Below are 18,518 nucleotides of genomic sequence, written 5' to 3' on the forward strand. Positions count from 1 at the left end.
CGGGTTCAAGTGATTCTCCTGCCTCAGCCTCCCCAGTAGCTGGGATTACAGGCGTGCACCACCACGCCCAGCTAATTTTTGTATTTTTGGTAGAGATGGGGTTTCACTATGTTGGCCAGGCTGGTCTCAAACTCCTGACCTTAAGTGATCCGCCTGCCTCAGCCTCCCAAAGTGCTGGGATTACAGGATGAGCCACTGCGCCCAGCTGATCCTAGATTATTTATTCAATAATTAGCCTGTATTCCTGAGATACTGTAATATTTCTGGCCACAAGATAATCCAGCAGAGAAGGACAAAGTCCAGTGAATGTGTGGTGCCCACACCCCAGAACTGGGTGACACAGAGAAGCTTAAACAAAGTGGCTGAAGATCTCCTTGGAAAGCAGGAGCGCTTACTTCCCCAGTGTGCCCCTCAGCGTGTCACACACCCAGAGTCCACGTGATCCTTGGCAATCAGCTCTCTAAGCCCTTCCCTGGACCAGCCCTCCCAGGCTCTCTAGATCACAAATTCTAAACCTGGGGTCATGGGGCAGAAAAGGGTGCAACTTCTGGGCCAAGATCCAAGTGAGCATTCCGTGGCTAATTCCAAAAGAGACGCTCTCCCAAAAGCTTAGGAACGCTCCTCCGGACGCCTGGAGAAACGAAACCGCTGCAGTCCTTTGCGAGGACAGGCTGTCCAAGACGATGAGTTCCACACTCTTGAGGCTGGGGATCCACAGCCCAGGGCCACTCTGGTACCCAGAGGTGGGCTGTTTAAGAGAGTGTGGGCTGCCAGGGGTCCCAGGCCACCTCACCTCACCTCCACCGAGCTGCAAGGCAGGGACTTGGTGCCTCGGAGGTATTTCTTGAAATAACTCATTCTCAAAACCATTCTTGAAAAGAACTGCCCAGATTCTCTCAGAGACAAACTCTTCAAGGTCACATGGATGTAAAGGAGGGCTGGGCAATGGCTGGGGATGAGTGTACAGAGAGCAAGTCTGTGGAAGCAGAAACAGCCCCTCAAAAGAGGGTGTCCTTCAGGGGCCCCGTGGGGACACGATCATCAGAAACACCATGGAGCGTTCAAAGACTGCCCTGATCGTGGGTTCAATGCCGGGGACACTCCAGGTCCACCAAAGAGATGCCGTGCTGTCTTCTAATAATTACGGAGCATCCCATAAAGTGAACTCACCTGCCCTACATCCCCCATCCCTTTCTTATCCGAATCAGAAAGAGGAGCAAGGCAATGAGGTTCTCCATCACCAGCTCATTAACCACGTCCAGATAAGCCCAGAGGGTTTAATTAACTGTGACAGGTGCCGCCCCACGACTGGGTGACAGGGACAACTTGGATGCTGCATCTTAGAGCTAATGCTGCTTCCCACTCCGGGTATGTAATTAAAAGCAGAGACCTGGCATTTGGCAATTGATTCTCATTAAAAGCCTCCCATGCTCCTGCTAGGACTCACGACATTTGATTCATCGTCTCTTAATGTCACTGCCTCCAGCTAAGCTTCTGCCTGGAAGTGCTTCCTTTCCCACGACCCCGAGGTTTCTCTCAACCTCATCCCTCAGGACTCATCCGACTCCTTCTGCCCTTAGAGTCCTGGCGGCCCAGCTACGACCAGAGACACAGCTGATACAAGGTCAAGGGCACCGGGCCACACTCACCCACCCACCCACATCCAGCAGAGAAGGACGGTGACAAAGCCCAGTCCAGTCCAGAAGGACAAAATCCCACCGTTGCAACTACATTTTCTTTTATTTTTTGAGACGGAGTCTTGCTCTGTCGCCCAGGCTGGAGTGCAGTAGCACGATCTCGGCTCACTGCAAGCTCCGCCTCCCGGGTTCACGCCATTCTCCTGCCTCAGCCTCTCCAAGTAGCTGGGACTACAGGCACCTGCCACCACGCCCGGCTAATTTTTTTTTTTTTGTATTTTTAGTAGAGACAGGGTTTCACCGTGGTCTCGATCTCCTGACCTCGTGATCCGCCCGCCTTGGCCTCCCAAAGTGCTGGGATTACAGGCTGGAGCCACCGCGCCCGGCCGCAACTGCATTTTCACTACAGTGAAACGAAACTGGGCTGGTGAGAGGGGCTTCCTGGAAAACGGAGCCTGTTTCTGCCGCCACACAGGCTTGAGCGCTGCTCCTGGCTGGAGGCCAGAGGGCCAATGGGACCTACCACCCCCAAACAGAAGGGTGTGGCACTTACCAGGGTACAGCTGCTTGGTGGGTGCGCTGAGCTGCGCGTCTTTGGTGACTCTGTAAGCGACATCCGGGCCTTTGGAAGATCGCCGCGTGGCGCAAAAGCCTGTTGTCTTTGTTATTCCATCAGGCAAGTTGTGAAAATCTAGAACCTTCAGGAGATCTGCTGGCTGAGCTGAAATGACAGAGGAGGAGTGGAGTTAGCCACGAAGAGGAAAGGAGCGCCAGGGAGCACCCAGAAGCTGGGATGATGGGAAGCACCCCCACCCCAACCACTGTGAATCCTGGGCACTCAGAAGAGCCCCAGGACCAGCTTAGAGCCACGTGCTGGGCGAGGCAGGGCACCACGCTGTGGAGGAGGGTCTCATCCCTGTCCCCACCAGCAGCCACACACCAGGGGCAGACCCGGGCTAGCTTGGCTCTGACGACGCCCGCCTTCCTCACTGTGCTCTCGTGGCTCCTGAGGCTGGCAGGAGCCACATACCCAGCCTCCCAGACACCTCTTCTCATTGGCCACGTAAGGAGAGCAGCCCAGGCAGATGCTGGAAGGCCACAGAAGGCCCACTGTGGAACTGACCGCCTTATGGGGTGCTGTGCAGTGACACAGGAGAACCAGTGGGTCACAACATCTGCCCTGCAGCCCTGAGAACCTTCACCCCGCCTGAGGCCCCTCCGGAGGTCACAGGGATGTCACTGGCCTAGTTTATCCCCCCTTGTTATCCACCTGGACTGTCTGTCGCCTTCCCATGACCGTTTACGGCGGGTGTGCAGTTTCCATTGCCCCGGAAGACCCCTGCCCATATCACCAGACCATGAAGAGCCAAGAACAAGGGAGGGGCAGCCTCCGCATCCCTTCCAGAAGGTTCCTGACCCTCAATCCAGGGGCTCTCAGGGAAGGGCAGGGGATAAGCTGACCGCTGGCCAGCTGAAGCCGTGATCATTACCAGGGAGCTCAGTGGTCACCCTCCAACACAAAAGATGGCCCCATCTGCCAGAGCCTCCTTCCCCCACACCACGAGGACCCCAGACCTGCATCCACCACAAGGTGCGAATCCAGGTACCTGCCCTGAACAAGGTCAGTTTTATGGGGAAAGCACTGCTCCTGTGCCCACAAGCAAGAGGCTCCCTGGGAGTCCCAGCAGAGAAAATAAATGCGAAGTTGGCATTGCAGCGACAGAACGGTGTGTGCTGGGGCGGCCTGGGAGTTGGAGGAACCCAGCGCCAGCAACTGCCCTGCCCAGTAGATGTGGATGGGGTTGGCCGTGCCCCCTCTGCTGGCCAATCAGAGCATGACACTGCCCTGTCCCAGATGGTCAGCTCAGGGATGGACCTGAGACCAGCCAGGACAAGGAAGCTCCGTCCTGGGGCTTTTTTCCTTTGAGAAAGAGGAATCCTCCCTGCTCTGCTGGCTCCAAAGACAGAACAGGAACCTGCAGCTGCTAGCAACTGTCTCCTGAGCGGGTGGAGAGTGCTTGCCTGAGGATGCAGAGAGACAGACTCTAGCCACACTGTTTGGGTAGCTGGATCAAGCTGTGCCTGACAGAAACTGGTGTATCCATCTTTATGCTAATGCCAATTGGAGTTAGATCCCAACATCTGCTACTAAACAGTGCCCATCTCTGGGTGCAGCGGCGTGGGCCTCCGTAGCTATCAGTTCCCGGCTCCCTGGCCTGGCCCTCCTCCCCAGGGAGGAATGATGACAAGCCTGCGACGAGCTCAAGAGGAAAGTCCCACTTTTTTCCCAAGGGCGGAAGGTTTGGAGGTGAGACAGGATGGCCATGCAGGTTTCCTCTCTGCTAGTTTTCAAGGCCTCCTGCAGCCAGTGGCACCTGCAGCCTCAGCACTGACACGGGAGGAGGTGGCCGCCAGAGACAACAGCACAGTGTCACTGCTTGTCCCAACAGGCCCTCAGCAAGAGGAGCACCCAGACGGAGGCCTCTGTCTCCCCAGCACTCCCTGACCCTCCAGGGGACTCAGCACAGGCACTGTGCTTGGTGCACAGGCCACAAGGAGGTACAGACAGGGCCCTGTGCCACCCCCACCCCCACCATGACCAGCTGACAGTGCAGGGAAGACAGCAGCCTGGGCAGGGCTCTGAAGGAGACTAGGGTGGAGGGAAATCAAAGCTTCACTTCTCATTCATGAAGCACCTCCCCGTCCACGGTTCTCTGGAAGGCTCTGCAGTACCCACGTCCTAGGGTTCTGAAGTTCCTGCCTCTGAAGGTGTCATTTCTGCAGCTTGGCTTTGCTGCAGTCCTCTGCCAATTAAATCAAGAAGCCAGAAACATGGAGAAGCTGAGGATTTCCCACCTCGGTGTGGGAACAGTTACAAAGGGGAGGGGCGGCACAGGGACCCAGAACACCCCGCATCCAGGCCTCTCATGGCCTCTCTGATTTCCTGGGTGGCTTTCAGCTGCCAAGCAGGGCACAGCCCACCCAGCTCTGTCCCTCCCTCGGGCATGTATGGCACCTCCCACCTGGCCCCAGCAAAGAAGGCTTTGGTGGGCTTTTGCCTTTGACTGGAGAAGCAACGCTGAGTGCAGGTGCCTGGAGAGGCTGCACCGCACAGCCCTGGGCCTGGATGCAGCCCGTGGGAAGAGACAACATGCCAGCTGCCGGCCCACCTGCTGAAGATGACAGTGCCGAGCCCTGGGTCATCCCTAAGACTCAATTCCAGCACTGGCAGCGGCCAGGGCAGGGGAGCAAGGATCCTGGCCGGGGCTTCCTGGACTTACACCATAACAAGCCCGTGATGCTCTTCCCAGACGCAGGCTCGCAAGCCTGTTTTCTCCATTGCTGAAGGCAAGAGCTGTTTTCCAGCAGGCTTGGTGGACATGTTCGCAGATCTCTGTTGCAACAAGTTTAAGAGGCCACCAGACCTTTCCCAGGCCCAGTGCCACCCCTCCTGCTGGCCAGGGGCTTCCCGTGCCAGAGCAGAGGAAAACATTAAGTACTTTTTAAAAAAGAAAAGGTTGGGGAGAGCCCAGGAGGAGCCTGGCAGCACAGCCTTTCAGGAGCTTTTCTTCCAGTCTCCATCAGGATGAAAACTCCACTTGGACACAGCACGAGCTTTGGGGACAGGGGGATGTGGGTTTGAAGCCAGTGCCCACCCCCCCCACCAGAGGGTGGATCCCAGTGGGTCAAGGCCAGTGAGAGAAGCTGCAGAATCAACAGTGGCCACCGCACACTGGCCCGTGCACTTCCCGGCTCAGCAAACAAGAGCCCCTCTCTTTTGCCCTTTTCTCCTAGACAGCCAGGCAGGGGCCCATCACCAGCAGTTCCCATAGGACCCACGGAGCAACCCAGGTGCTCAGTGAAGACAGAGAGGGCATCACGCGTGTGGTCTCCACACCCAGCCTGGTGCTCACTCTTTAATGAAGGACCATGCGGATGCGTCCAGAGCTTCCTGAGACTGACCATTTGATGCACAGAAGGCCAGCTCCGAAAGCTTCATGAAACAAAAACTTTGTTGCTTCCATGGAACCCTCGCCATGACCAGATCACCTATGGGGTCAGTCCATCACATGGTGGATGGATGGATGGATGGATGGATGGATGGATGGATGGAGTCCCAGAGAATAGCAGGCGTCCTGCTGTGCCTTGGCCACCCAAGCTCCAGCCCCGCCTCCTCCAGGCACCATCCTGCTCTGCAGTCTGGGGAGCTAAAAATTACACTTCCCAGGTGCCTTTGCATAAGGATGCAGGGTGCAAATTAGAGTCTACCAATCAGAGAGACTCATGGAGTTGGACAGTAAGAGGGAAGTGGCAGCCTCCTCCGCCCTGGCACAGCCAACAGGGCCATATCCCCAGACACAGCATATGGAGGTGATCCTGGTGTCCAGACCCCCATGCATGCCACGGCCTGGGACCAGCTTCAGGGCACCAGGTGGCATTGGCGGCAGCAACTTCCTGCAGTCTGGGTGGCAGCCTCACTATGGTGGTGCAACCCCAAATGGGATAGTGGAGTGGGGCCTCCTGACCCCCCCACACCAGGTCTCCCAGAAACTGTATCCACCTGACTCCCTGCATTCAATCCCTTTCCCCAACGTGGCTTGCTCACATCAGCTGTGTGCACTGAAACCAGGAGCCTCCCTGGAGCCACCTATGGGACATGGGCCCAGCACAAGGCCAGTGGCTTCAGAGTCTTTAAACTACAAGAGGCGTTTACCCCCAGCACCTAGGGGTCAGGCATCCTGCACAGCCTTGCTTGCCCAAGGAATACCTCTTGCCCTTCCCTGAGTTGACCAGAGTTAGAGAAGTTGGCCTCTGCATCCCCTGCACTGTTACAAGTAGAAGTATTTGTCCTTGGCATCCCAGAGGCCCATTTTTATGAGGATGTAACCAGGCATCATGTCACCAGACCTATAAAGGAATAGGTCAGTTTTAAGCAAGAAGGGAGGTGACTGAAAAGAATTTGATGGCCAGGCACGGTGGCTCAGGACTGGAATTCCAGCACTTTGGGAGGCCGAGGCAGGCGGATGGCTTGAGCTCAGGAGTTGGAGACCAACCTGGGCAACATGGTAAAACCCCATCTCTACATAAATACAAAAATTAGCTGGGCTTGGTGGCATGCACCTGTGGTCCCAGCTACTGAGGGGCTGAGGTGTGAGGCTCGTTTGACCCTGGGTGGTGGAGGTTGCAGTAAGCCAAGATCACGTCACTGCACTCCAGCTTAGGTGACAGAGCATAACCTGGTCTCAAAAAAAAGGAAGAGGAAGAAGAAGAAAAAGGAGAAGGAGAAGGAGGAAGGAAGAAGGAGAGTAATTTGGAAATGAGTGTTTGAGTTCTGCATGGGTGCCATGCACCACAAAAGGCAGCACAAAGACCCTGATAAGAAATACAAGCAAGACTGCAGCACTGGCACATAGGCGGAGCTCAACACAGACATGTAGGATGGATGGATGAATGGATGGATGATGGATGAATGAATGGTTGATGGATGGATGGATGGTGGATGGATGGATGGGTGGGTGGATGGATGGATGGGTGGGTGGATGGATGGATGATGGACAATGGATGGATGATGGTGGATGGATGGTGGATGGATGGGTGGATGGATGAATGGATGGATGGATGGTGGATGGATGGATGGGTGGGTGGATGGATGGATGATGGAAGATGGATGGATGATGGTGGATAGATGGTGGATGGATGGATGGATGAATGGATGGATGGATGGTGGATGGATGGATGGATGAATGGATGGATGGATGGTGGATGGATGGGTGGGTGGATGGATGGATGATGGATGATGGATGGATTGTGGATGGATGGATGAATGCCTGGATGGTGGATGGATGGATGATGGATGCAAGAATGGATGGATGGTGGATGGATGGATGATGGATGATGGATGGATGGATGGATGGATGGATGATGGATGATGGATGGATGGATGGTGGATGGATGGATGGAATGATGGATGGATGGATGGAGGATGGATGGATGAATGGGAGGATGATGGATGGATGAATGGATGGATGGATGGATAAATGGATGGTGGATGGATGGATGGATGGATGGATGGTGGATGGATGGGTGGGTGGATGGATGGATGATGGATGATGGATGGATGGATGGTGGATGGATGGATGAATGCATGGATGGTGGATAGATGGATGATGGATGCATGAATGGATGGATGGATGGATGGATGATGGATGGATGAATGGAATGATGGATGGATAGATGGATGGATGGATGGATGGATGGAGGATGGATGGATGAATGGAAGGATGATGGATGGATAGATGGATGAATGGGTGGATAGAGGATGGATGGATGAATGAGAGGATGATGGATGGATGGATGAATGGATGGATGGATGAATGGATGGATGGTGGATGGATAGATGGATGATGGATGGATGGATGGATGATGGATGGATGAATGGATGGATAGATGCATGCATGGATGGATGATGGATGGATGAATGGAAGGATGATGGATGGATGGATGGATAGATGCATGCATGGATGGATGATGGATGGATGAATGGAATGATGGATGGATGGATAGATGGAGGATGGATGGATGGATGGATGAATGGAAGATGATGGATGGATGGATGAATGGGTGGATGGAGGATGGATGGATGAATGAGAGGATGGATGGATGGATGAATGGATGGATGGTGGATGGATGGATGATGGATGGATGGATGGATGATGGATAGATGGATGAATGGATGGATAGATGCATGCATGGATGGATGATGGATGGATGAATGGAAGGATGATGGATGGATGGATGAATGAATGAACGGATGGATGGATGGATGGATGGATGAATGGGAGGATGATGGATGGATGAATGGATGGATGGTGGATGGATAGATGGTGGATGGATGGATGGATGGTGGATGGGTGGATGGATGGATGGATGGATGAATGAATGGATGGTGGATGAATGGATGAATGGATGCTGGATGAATAGATGAATGGATGGATCAATCAATCAGTGAACAAATGAGCAGGTGAATGGTGAAAATCAGGAGGTATAGGGCAATTTTACAATTGCTGCACTAAATTGTCAGCCTTTCCACCAGCCAATAACAATGTCTCCACTAACCATGCTAGGATAACTTTCTGTGTCCCCAACAGGCATTTCCATGATCACCCATGGAGGTCAGCTTCTCTGCTTCTCCAGAGCTGACCCAGAATAACCGCATTCCATGTCACTCTAGGGCCTGCCACCCTCTCATCACACAGCTGCAGGACATGAGATGCTGAAACATCATGCAAGGACCGCAGTGCTCAGCATACCCAGGTGCTCCTGGCCTGGACCAGCAGTGGACTAATGTGGCCCAGCACAAAGAACCAGAGATGAGGGACTGAAACCGAGCTGGTGAGGCATGAGGATGGAGCCCTGGGCTCCCCTTAAGGCCTGAGGCTCACAGACCTGCTAAAAGGATGAATGCCGGCAGCCAGGTGGCCGAAGGCACAGCGGGGCAGCATCACAGCACCCAACCCAGCAACACTCTGCTTTCCCCCCGAGACCTGGGGGGCTGCTGGACATCTGTACAGGGCTCCGGCACCTAAGGGAGCTGATGGAATGAGATGGCTGCTTTTAGCGGGAACTTAAATCAGTTCCTGGCCATCCACTGGTGCCCAAGCACTCCTCCGAGCGCTCAGAAGCAAGGAAGGGGCAACTATGGCCCGGTCACAGCCTGCCCTGCTGGAGAGCATCTCTCAGGCTCAGCAGCCCCTCCCCTTGGAGGTAAAGCCCCTCGTGAAAGAACGCTTCTCCACCAACAGAAACGCTGCGGAAGTCTGCCACTTTCAGGAAGGAGAGCGGAGGTCTGGGGCCACCCTCTTGAGTGACACAGATGTGTCCTCAGAATGGAATCCAGATCCCGAGCCCGGACGCTCCATGGCACCACCATCCTGCCAGCCTCGAGGAAGGGAGACGCTCAGGGGCACCCTGCCAAGTGCTGACCTCAGAGCCTCATCTCCCCAGTGGGGAAGCAGGCTTCAGAACAAAAGAGAATCGGCCAGAAAAGCCCACCGGGTGCTGGCACCCCAGGAAAGGGGGTGCAATGAGCTGCTCCCAGGGCACAAGCACCCACCCCCAGGTGGGGTGGGCCCTGATGGAGAGGGAGTATCAAACGGCGGCAGAAACAGAGCCCTCAAGTGCAGGGCAGGGCTGGGGCCTGCGCAGGAGCCCACACACACTGGGCACTCGGCCGTGTCTGCTGAATGACTGAGCGAGCGGGCCCACAGCTTCTACACACAACAGCCTGGGAGAGGGTGTAAGAGGATGCAGAGAGACAGACTCTGGCCACACTGTTTGAGTAGCTGGATCAAGCTGTGCCTAAACATCTACAGAAACTGGTGTATCCATCTTTATGCTAATGCCAATTGGAGTTAGATCCCAACATCTGCTACTAAACAGTGCCCATCTCTGGGTGCAGCGGCATGGGCCTCCTTAGCTATCAGTTCCCCACTCCCTGGCCCTCCTCCCCAGGGAGGAATGGTGATCAGCCTGCGACGGGCTCAAGAGGAAGGTCCCACTTTTTTCCGAGGGGTGGAAGGTTTGGAGGTGAAACAGGATGGCCACACAGGTTTCCTCTCTGCCAGTTTTCGAGGACTCCTGCAGCCAGGGGCACCTGGAGCCTCAGCACTGCCACGGGAGGAGGTGACCCCTGACCACCTTACAGCCATTCTACTTTCCTAAATAAAAGCCCACTTCAGCCTGGCGTGCCACTCTGCTGTCACTGTCTCACGGCGGCCCTCATAGAGCAAGAGCAAGCTGTGAACAGAGGGGAGGGTGCCTCCCCTGCCCAGGAAGGAGGCTGGGTCTGAGACCGTGGGATGGCACACTCCTGCGAGGGCTGCTGACGTCTGCATTGGATCTTTTTCCTTAATTCCTTTTTCTCCCCCTAAACAAGCTCAATATCTTTTTTTTTTTTTTGAGACGTAGTCTCACTATCGCCCAGGCTGGAGTGCAGTGGCGCGATCTCGGCTCACTGCAGGCTCTGTCCCTGGGGTTCACGCCATTCTCCTGCCTCAGCCTCCCGCATAGCTGGGATTACAGGCGCCCGCTCCCACGCCCGGCTAATTTTTTGTATTTTTAGTAGAGATGGGGTTTCACCGTGTTAACCAGGATGGTCTCAATCTCCTGACCTCGTGATCTGCCCGCCTCGGCCTCCCAAAGTGCTGGGATTACAGGCGTGAGCCACCGCGCCCGGCTACAAGCTCAATATCTTTAAGCACTGGCTATGGGTAGGCTGCCTTTGAAGCCCAGGCTGTCTGTCCCCACCAGATGATGTGCTGGCTGCAGTCCCCGCTCCCAAAGGCTGGGCATTTGTGATCCATCAGAGCCTGCTCCTTTTTGCCAACAAATGCACAGGGGTGCTCCCCCGGCCCCAGAACCACAACACACCAGCAGATTCCACCTGGTCACTCGTGGTCACTTGGGGGGTGACTTTTTCTCAGGTCCCCCATCCCAGTTCCCCCCTGAGCCGGAGCAGTGCCCACTGCTACTTTCCAGTCAAGGAGTGCCCCTCAGTGCTGACTCACCCACCTGCCTGACCTCCGGGATTCCTGCGCCCTTCCTGGGGCAGCAGGCTTTCCCCCAATCCCACCAGGCAGTGTGGTAGGATTCTAGTATCATCTTTATCTCCTTATCTCATTAGAAGGTTATTTCCAACTCTGTCCCCGGCACCGGGCTGGCTCCATGGGTCCTGGGGTCGGGGTCTCTGGGGAAGTGTGCTGGCCCAGCCTGATCTCTCTGCCCTATGTTCACCCGCACAGTCCCCTCCCCATGCCCGCTGTGGTGGCTAAAGGAAGCCGCAGCTCTCGGGTGACACAGGTACAGTGCTCCGCTCAGGACTCGGCCTCCAGGCAGCACGGCTGGGGGAAGGCGAGGCGCTCGGCCAGGTCCCCGGCACCCAGCAGAATGGTGCTGTCGGCTCTGTGGACACCCAGTCCAGCCCCCAGCCCGAACAGGGTAGCATTTCTGCCTGGCCCTTAAAGCTCCCCACCTGTCCTCCAGAGGTCACCGCCAAACACTCAGCACCACAGTCCCAGACACTGAGCCCAGGCCACGTCTTGCCAAATGTCTGTGGCCTGCACAGCCAAGGGACCAGGATGGACTTGATAGAATGAGCTGGAGATCAGGGAATCAGGAGAGGCAGCTGTGGGGACAGACAGAGAGCAAGAGAGAGAGAGAGAGAGAGAGAGGGAGGGAGAGATGGGGAGAGAGAGGGAGGGAGAGAGAGAGCTACACAGACAGAAAGAGAGAGGGAGAGACAGAGAAAGAGGAAGAGCGAGGGAGAGAGGGAGGTTTCTGCAGGCCCCAAAGTCAATATCCTTATCTTCAAGCGAAAACTTAAGAGTCTCTAAATAACCCCAAGCTTGAGGTCTTCACAATTCTCGGGCTAGAACTCTAATTTTAGAGCCAGGAGTCGTAAACAGCAGCTGGGCTAAGAGCCTTCATTGGGAAAGAGGAATCGAGGTGCAGGGCAGGCAAGCACGGTCACTCGCAGGCTGGTGCCGTGCTGGGGCTGCAAGGGAGCCACCCTCAGTGCCCAGTCCACCCCAGTCCCAAGCGCTGTTCCACTCTGGAGCCAATGACAGTCTCCTGAAACCACAGGCACACGCTGGCCTCTCCAGACACAGCTGGCAGCCTCCATTCCGGTCCCGCCCATGGCCCCATCACTAGAACCATATCACTGCTACGTGCGTTCCATGGGTAGCATGTGTCTCCTCCATGGGCTGTGAACTGCAGGCGGGCAGGGGCCCCGCACAGCCTGGCACCCGCAGATGCTCATGGAAATTGTTCACGAAGCCATCAATTTGCTGTGTTTGCAAAGGGCACTACAGAGCCGGGGAAGGGGGGCTGTCCCTCCTAGTTCCCTTCCTTTATTTCCTGGAAGCCAGAGAGCCACAGTTCTTGAAGGGCCAGGCTGAGGGCCGAGCCATCGAGCCACGAGGGAGGGTCTGGCCCAGGGCTGAGGGCCCCCCACCCCAGCCCTCCCTGCAAGGCAGGCGGCCTCATCAGTGAGGTCAACCCAGCAGGTCGAAAAACAGGCGCTCTGGAGGCTCCGACTGAAATTCTTCCTCAATGACTAAACCAGGCAGCAAAGCGAAGGGGCAGGGGTGGAAAATGCACAGAGGGCCTGGGGCTGCAGCGCAGGCCAAGGACAACATCCTGGGAGGATGGCAGATGGCCCGGCCTCTCCCGCTGCCCCCCGAGGCTGCAGTGCCAGGCGGAGACCTGGAGACCTGAGCCCAAACTCCCAGCCTGTCCCTGCGCTCACTGCCACATCACGAAAGCAGGTCCCATGCACCCACCTAAAAGCTCCCATCAAAGCCCAACTCCTCTGCCTGATGTCAAAGTCCCACCCCTCTGCTCCTGTGGGATTTGCCCAGGAGACCCTGGCTGTCACGGGTCCATCTCCTCACCAGTGTCACCGTCCTGCAAGACCCCATCATGGTGCATTAGAACAGCGCCCCCTGGGGTTGTGCAGTGCACAACATGACCACCCTCCCCAAGCCCCCGGGGCCCCACCTCAAGGCCTGTTGCACTTCAGGACCTCACCAGGCATGGCACAGCAGAGAGCAGCAGTTTGGAACTGACCAGGGCTAGTCAGGATGCCAACTCCGCCCTCCACAGCGGGGACCATGGTCAGTGTCCTCAGCCATGGGTCATGGAGGAACAGGTATGGGTGTGCCGGGCAGGGAGCTCGCACCTGGAAGGGGCCTGCTGTCCCCACCCCTCCATGCCACCAACCTTTGCAAAAATGACTCTGCCCACCTGCCCAGCTTGTCTGTCACCAGAGCCTTCAGGACTGAGCTAAGTCCATATCCAGACACCTGTGCACCAACCCGCAGTGTTTCACAGGGTGAGAAAATAGGCTGTAGCCGGGCCTGGAGGCTCTATGTGAACCCTCGCCTGGGTGGCTGCCCTGAATGGGCTCTGAGGTGCCCAGAGGCACGCTTGTTCATGGCTCTCAGCTCATCATTCCTTGCTGAAGAATGAAGGGCCTGTCCAAAGGGCCTCCGGGGTAGTTCTTCCTGAAGAAGACAGTGTCACTGCTGTCACTGCATTGGTTATTATGAGATTCTCTGTGCGCAGGATCTGTGGCTCATCTGTGTCTGACACTAGATCTCCCTCCCCACAGGCACAGGCCCACCTGACCTGGCACCACCCCACTCCCAGGGTGGACTGACTTGGATCCCAAATCCCCCATGTACAAGCCCCATGGTACTGGACAAAGTGGGTCCCATCCCGGAGGCTGCCTGTCATTATCTGTAAGAGGGACACACTGGCAGTGGGGCCTTGAAAGGGGAGTGGGGGGCAGAAGCCTGAGATCTGACCACCGGAGAGTACTGGGGCACCTCTGCAGTGCCCCCAATCAGCCCCGCAGTGCCCCCTAACCAGCCCCGCAGTGCCCCCAACCAGCCCCACAGTGCCCCCTAACCAGCCCCATAGTGCAGGGGACAGATCAGGGAGGGACTGCGGGGTGGTAGGTTAGGGCCTCCTAGACTCAAGGAAGTCCAGAGAGCGAAAGGAAGAAAAGGATGATCAGTCTCCCAGCGCTGATGGCAGGGTATCGCTTTAAGGGTGTCAAGTAGTGAAGAGGAAGCTCCAAATGAACTGAGAATTGATGAGAACTGAAGGCCTGAAAGGCATCTCGGATAACAGAGGGCAGAGACCACGTGACCCCAACACAGAGCCACTGAACGGGACTGACCCAGCAAGCCCTGGAGCCTCGCCCTGCACAGATCTAACGCCTGCCCCCCAGCAAGGGGCAACACCAACCAGCCTCATCTCTGCTCCCTCTTCCCAGGCTCTGCCTTGGCAAAAAGCAGACACTTCGGGGGTCATCCAGTTCCAACGGCATTTAGCTCCAGCCCCTTCACCCAGGGCCCGGCCCACCCATTCCTCCAGCAAGAGCCAGTTTCTTTTTGTCTGCATGGCACTTCTCTTTGTCCTGGTGGATCACTTGGGCTGTCATCCTGGGTGGTCCAGCTGCCCAGCCACAGGGCAGGAAATGGGGGTCTCTGTCGCTCACTGCAGGAGTGCACATCAGTTCAGGGATGACAGCAGCCAGGATGAAAACAGGCTCTGAAGAGACCACGGGGGAGCAGCAGGTGGTGAGAAGCAGGTGCTTGCCCTGCAAGGATGCAGACAGCTTCCCAGGGCTGGCACCAGCCAACACACCTGCCGATGGGACCCTGAGTCAGGGACACACACCAGGGCGGCAGGCCACTGCAATGAGTCTGTCGTTGGGGGACTGGACCCTGGGCACCATCCATGCACCCGAGCACCCTGGGGGAGGGGTGGCTGAGGACTGTGCACCTGTTATGCGCTCTGCGCCCAGCTGCCACACTTCCCTTATTCATCAACTCGGCCCACAGCATTGGCCCCTTCACTGGTACATGAGGAAACTCAGCATGAGAGAGGTAGGGCAAGCTGCCCACGGTCTCAGAGCCACTGACCACCAGAGATACAGACCACCTGAGTTTCAGACAGCATCCATTTGGGTCCAAAATCTTCTTTCCTCTGCACCATGGGGCTGCAAGCTGGGAGAATGCCTCCAAGACTCCCGCAGATACCCTGCTGCGGAGGGAGTGACCCTGGGGAGAGCACTGGGGCGGTGATGAGGGCAGAGCGAGGCTCTCTCCGAGGAAGAGCGGAATTGTTCTTCACAGGATTTTCAGGACTATGGGAGGCCTTGCATGGAGAGGAGGCCCTCCATATCCAAGCTATGGGGCAACAGAGAATCTTGAGACCCCCAGCGGTGGAACAAGGGCCAGGCAAAAGATGCCCCTCCCATGGAACCATGCCATGGGGCGTTCCAGGCAGCTGTGGAAACAGCAGCCTATTCACGGTCCTCCCGCATCCACTGTCTCAACCACACACTGCAGATGGGCACTCACTCAAGGACGGACACACAGACACATGGAGAGATGAAGGAGGAACAGGGAGTAAGATGACCGGACTGAGAAAGGGTGGAAGGATGGATATAGACAGATGGCTCACTACAGGATGGTAAAGGGTGCTTGAAGAACGGCCCCAGGGATGGCTGGATGAAGGGTGGCTGCACCAGGGAGTGATGGGGGAAGGAATGTCATCACCCCGAAGATCCCGTTGATAAACCTCACCCTCCTATCATTTCAGCATCAGGGGCAAGAGCTTGGCTCCACGAACCTGAGCATTTGCACAAGGCCTCTCTCTACTGGATGCACTGGATTCCTGCCTGTGTGGGCAGATTCGGGACTTAGAAGGCAATGAGAAAGCTCTCCTGCTGTCCTGAAATGCTCAGTGGAACCCAGCACAAGGATGTACCTGAGAACCAAGGGCAGCTCCACCGCCCTGAGCCTTTTCCCCAGCAGGAAAGGAGGTATAATACCAGGGCCTGCCTTCCCCGAGAAGCCATAACTGGTAGCTGAGATCTGGATAATAAGGCTAGACTTTCAGGCTTCCCACTCTCAAGTAAGTTATTCTGAATATTCAAGGTAGCATCCAGCAGAGACACTGTTCCTTCATGAAGCTCAAGGAAGATGAGAGGCCCCGCCACCAATCACGAGGGGATGGACCACCGCTTCCTGGTGTCCCTGCCTCTTCTGTGTCCCCCCAGCAAACCACAACCAGAACACTCCATTGCCTCCCCCAGCCCAGGACTGGCAGCAGGTGCTCCAAAGGACTTGCTATTTCCCAGATCGTGAGCTCCTTTAAGGAAGGGACAAGTCTTGCCCTTAATCCACAGAGGAGAAGAGAGCTTAGCTCAGAGCAGATGCTTGGCACAGTGCTCAAAGGAAGGAAGAAGGAGGAAGCCAGCTAATGAGCAAACAAAGGAACAAATAACCAAAGGAACCAATCAACAGATGATCAAACCAACCAGTGAACAAATGCAGGAATGACCCAATCAAGGAGCAAATGAAGGAACAAACGAACAAACGAACTAAGAGACAATAAGCGAACAATGAAGCACCACCCCCACCAGCAAATAAAGGAGGGACTAAATGAACAAATCAACCAATGAACAAACAAAGGAACTGTGCATTTGTGGCTCCATGACGAATGCCAGTGGAAGAAGGAGCCTTTCGAGAGCAGCAATTTTGCAGGATCTCATTGCGGATGTGCACATGCATTGACCTGCCATTCAACCCCCTTTAGGGCTGAATCCTACAGAAAGGCTTGCTGTGAGCCAGGACATCCAAGGCTTGCTCGCAGCAGTAAAGAACTGAAAACAAAGCACATGCCCATCAATGAGGAACTGGTTAAATCAACCAAGCTGCATTTGCCAAATACGCTGCAGAGGCCAGACAGGAAGGGGTTCATGCAGACGGCCTGAGATGGAGAGATGGCCCACCATGTCCTTAAGCCATGGAAATCCTTATAAAGCACAATCCCTTTTATGTTAAAATAAGTAAAAGATGGCAATGTCATCTGATAAAACATCATGCAAATACACACACCAGTAAGTCCAGAACAATACCAATCAAAGAGTTGAGGGGTTACTTCTGGAAAGGGGCTGAGGTTTGGTGGAGCAGTGAAGGAGAAGGTCTGCTTATCATTCTCTACATCCCTCTACTTCATAAAAATTGTGTAAATACTTAGCCACATAAAACTGGCATAATTTTGTTAACAAAAAAAAATGCCAAAACAAAATTTTTAAAGTGTGGAAGTTTCAAAATGGCCACAAAGTATCTAAAGTAACAGCCCATCAAAGGGTGGTGTCTATGTCCCCTTCCCTTAAATCAAAGTGGGCTTTGTGGCCACCTGACAGATAGATCGTGATCGAAGCATCACTGCGGGTTCACAGGTCTAGGCTTTAAGAAACTGGGAGACTCTACTCCCATGTCTCTTGGAATGCTCCTTCTTAGGACCAAGACACCATGCTGTGGGGAAGCTCAAGCAGCCCCTTGGAGGGCTGCATGTGACGAGAACCCCAGGCCCTCAGCCAACAGCCAGGATCAACACCACACATGTGGAAAAGCCATCTAGAAATGGATCTCCCAGCCTCGGACAAGCCACTCAACCTGAAGTCATGTGGAGCACACAAAGGGTCCCCAACAAACCATGCTCAAAACACAGATTCAAACACAAAATAAGAGGATGCTATTAAGACACCAGGTTTTGGAGTGATTGTTGTGCAGCAATAGAGAACCACAACAACAACAATGAAAAAGAACAGGCAATAAACAACATGATGTGTATAACAGAAATACACAGGAGATGTTCTTGCAACTCGAAAAAGGGGGGAACAAATAAATAACGTTCAATGTTACTAGTAGCTAAATACAAATTAAATCAAGAGGCCTTTGTCTCCCATCAAACTGGCACAAATTTTTTTTTAAGTGACCAATTTTTGGCAAGCATGCAAATTCTCATTCAGTACCCACAGGAGTCTAAATTGACACCTCTCAGGAAATAGTTTGACACTTAGTACTGAAAGTCTGAGGGACATTCATTCTCTTCGTGCTCCTACGGGAGTTTAACACTGAATTTGAGATGAATACAAATGCTTAATCAAAACGCTCACCCAACAATTACATGCAATACTGAAAAAACATAGAAAGAAAGCAGATGTCCCGACTGGAGAGGATTGAACATATCATGGTACACTCTGTACAACCAACAGAACACCATAGCCATTCATCCGTGTCTTAAAGTTACATTAATATTTATTATCATTTATTTCATTTATTAATAATTATTAGTATTAATAATAAGGGAATATTGAAACGTGAGGAAATGCTCATGGCATTTGTGGCTTAAGTCAGCTTCATGGAGGTATAATTTATATGCAGTAAAATTCATTCTTTTTCTTTTTTTTGAGATGGAGTCTCACTCTGTTACCCAGGCTGGAGTGCAGTGGCG

The 18,518-nt window shown here is 54.5% G+C and overlaps 1 protein-coding gene across 2 annotated transcripts in view; it reads right to left on the bottom strand.

Moving 5' to 3' along the window:
• COL5A1 (collagen type V alpha 1 chain) overlaps positions 1 to 18,518 on the bottom strand; it is a 210,114-nt gene that overhangs the window by 156,597 nt on the left and 34,999 nt on the right. For both annotated transcript variants that reach the window (XM_055270439.2, XM_055270438.2), the window contains exon 2: positions 2,191 to 2,358. In XM_055270439.2, coding sequence (XP_055126414.1) covers positions 2,191 to 2,358 — 168 coding nt within the window. The remainder of the gene's footprint in view (positions 1 to 2,190; positions 2,359 to 18,518) is intronic.

The sequence above is a fragment of the Symphalangus syndactylus genome, chromosome 3, assembly GCF_028878055.3.
Source record: "Symphalangus syndactylus isolate Jambi chromosome 3, NHGRI_mSymSyn1-v2.1_pri, whole genome shotgun sequence".
In the NCBI taxonomy this organism is placed as follows: Eukaryota; Metazoa; Chordata; class Mammalia; order Primates; family Hylobatidae; genus Symphalangus; species Symphalangus syndactylus.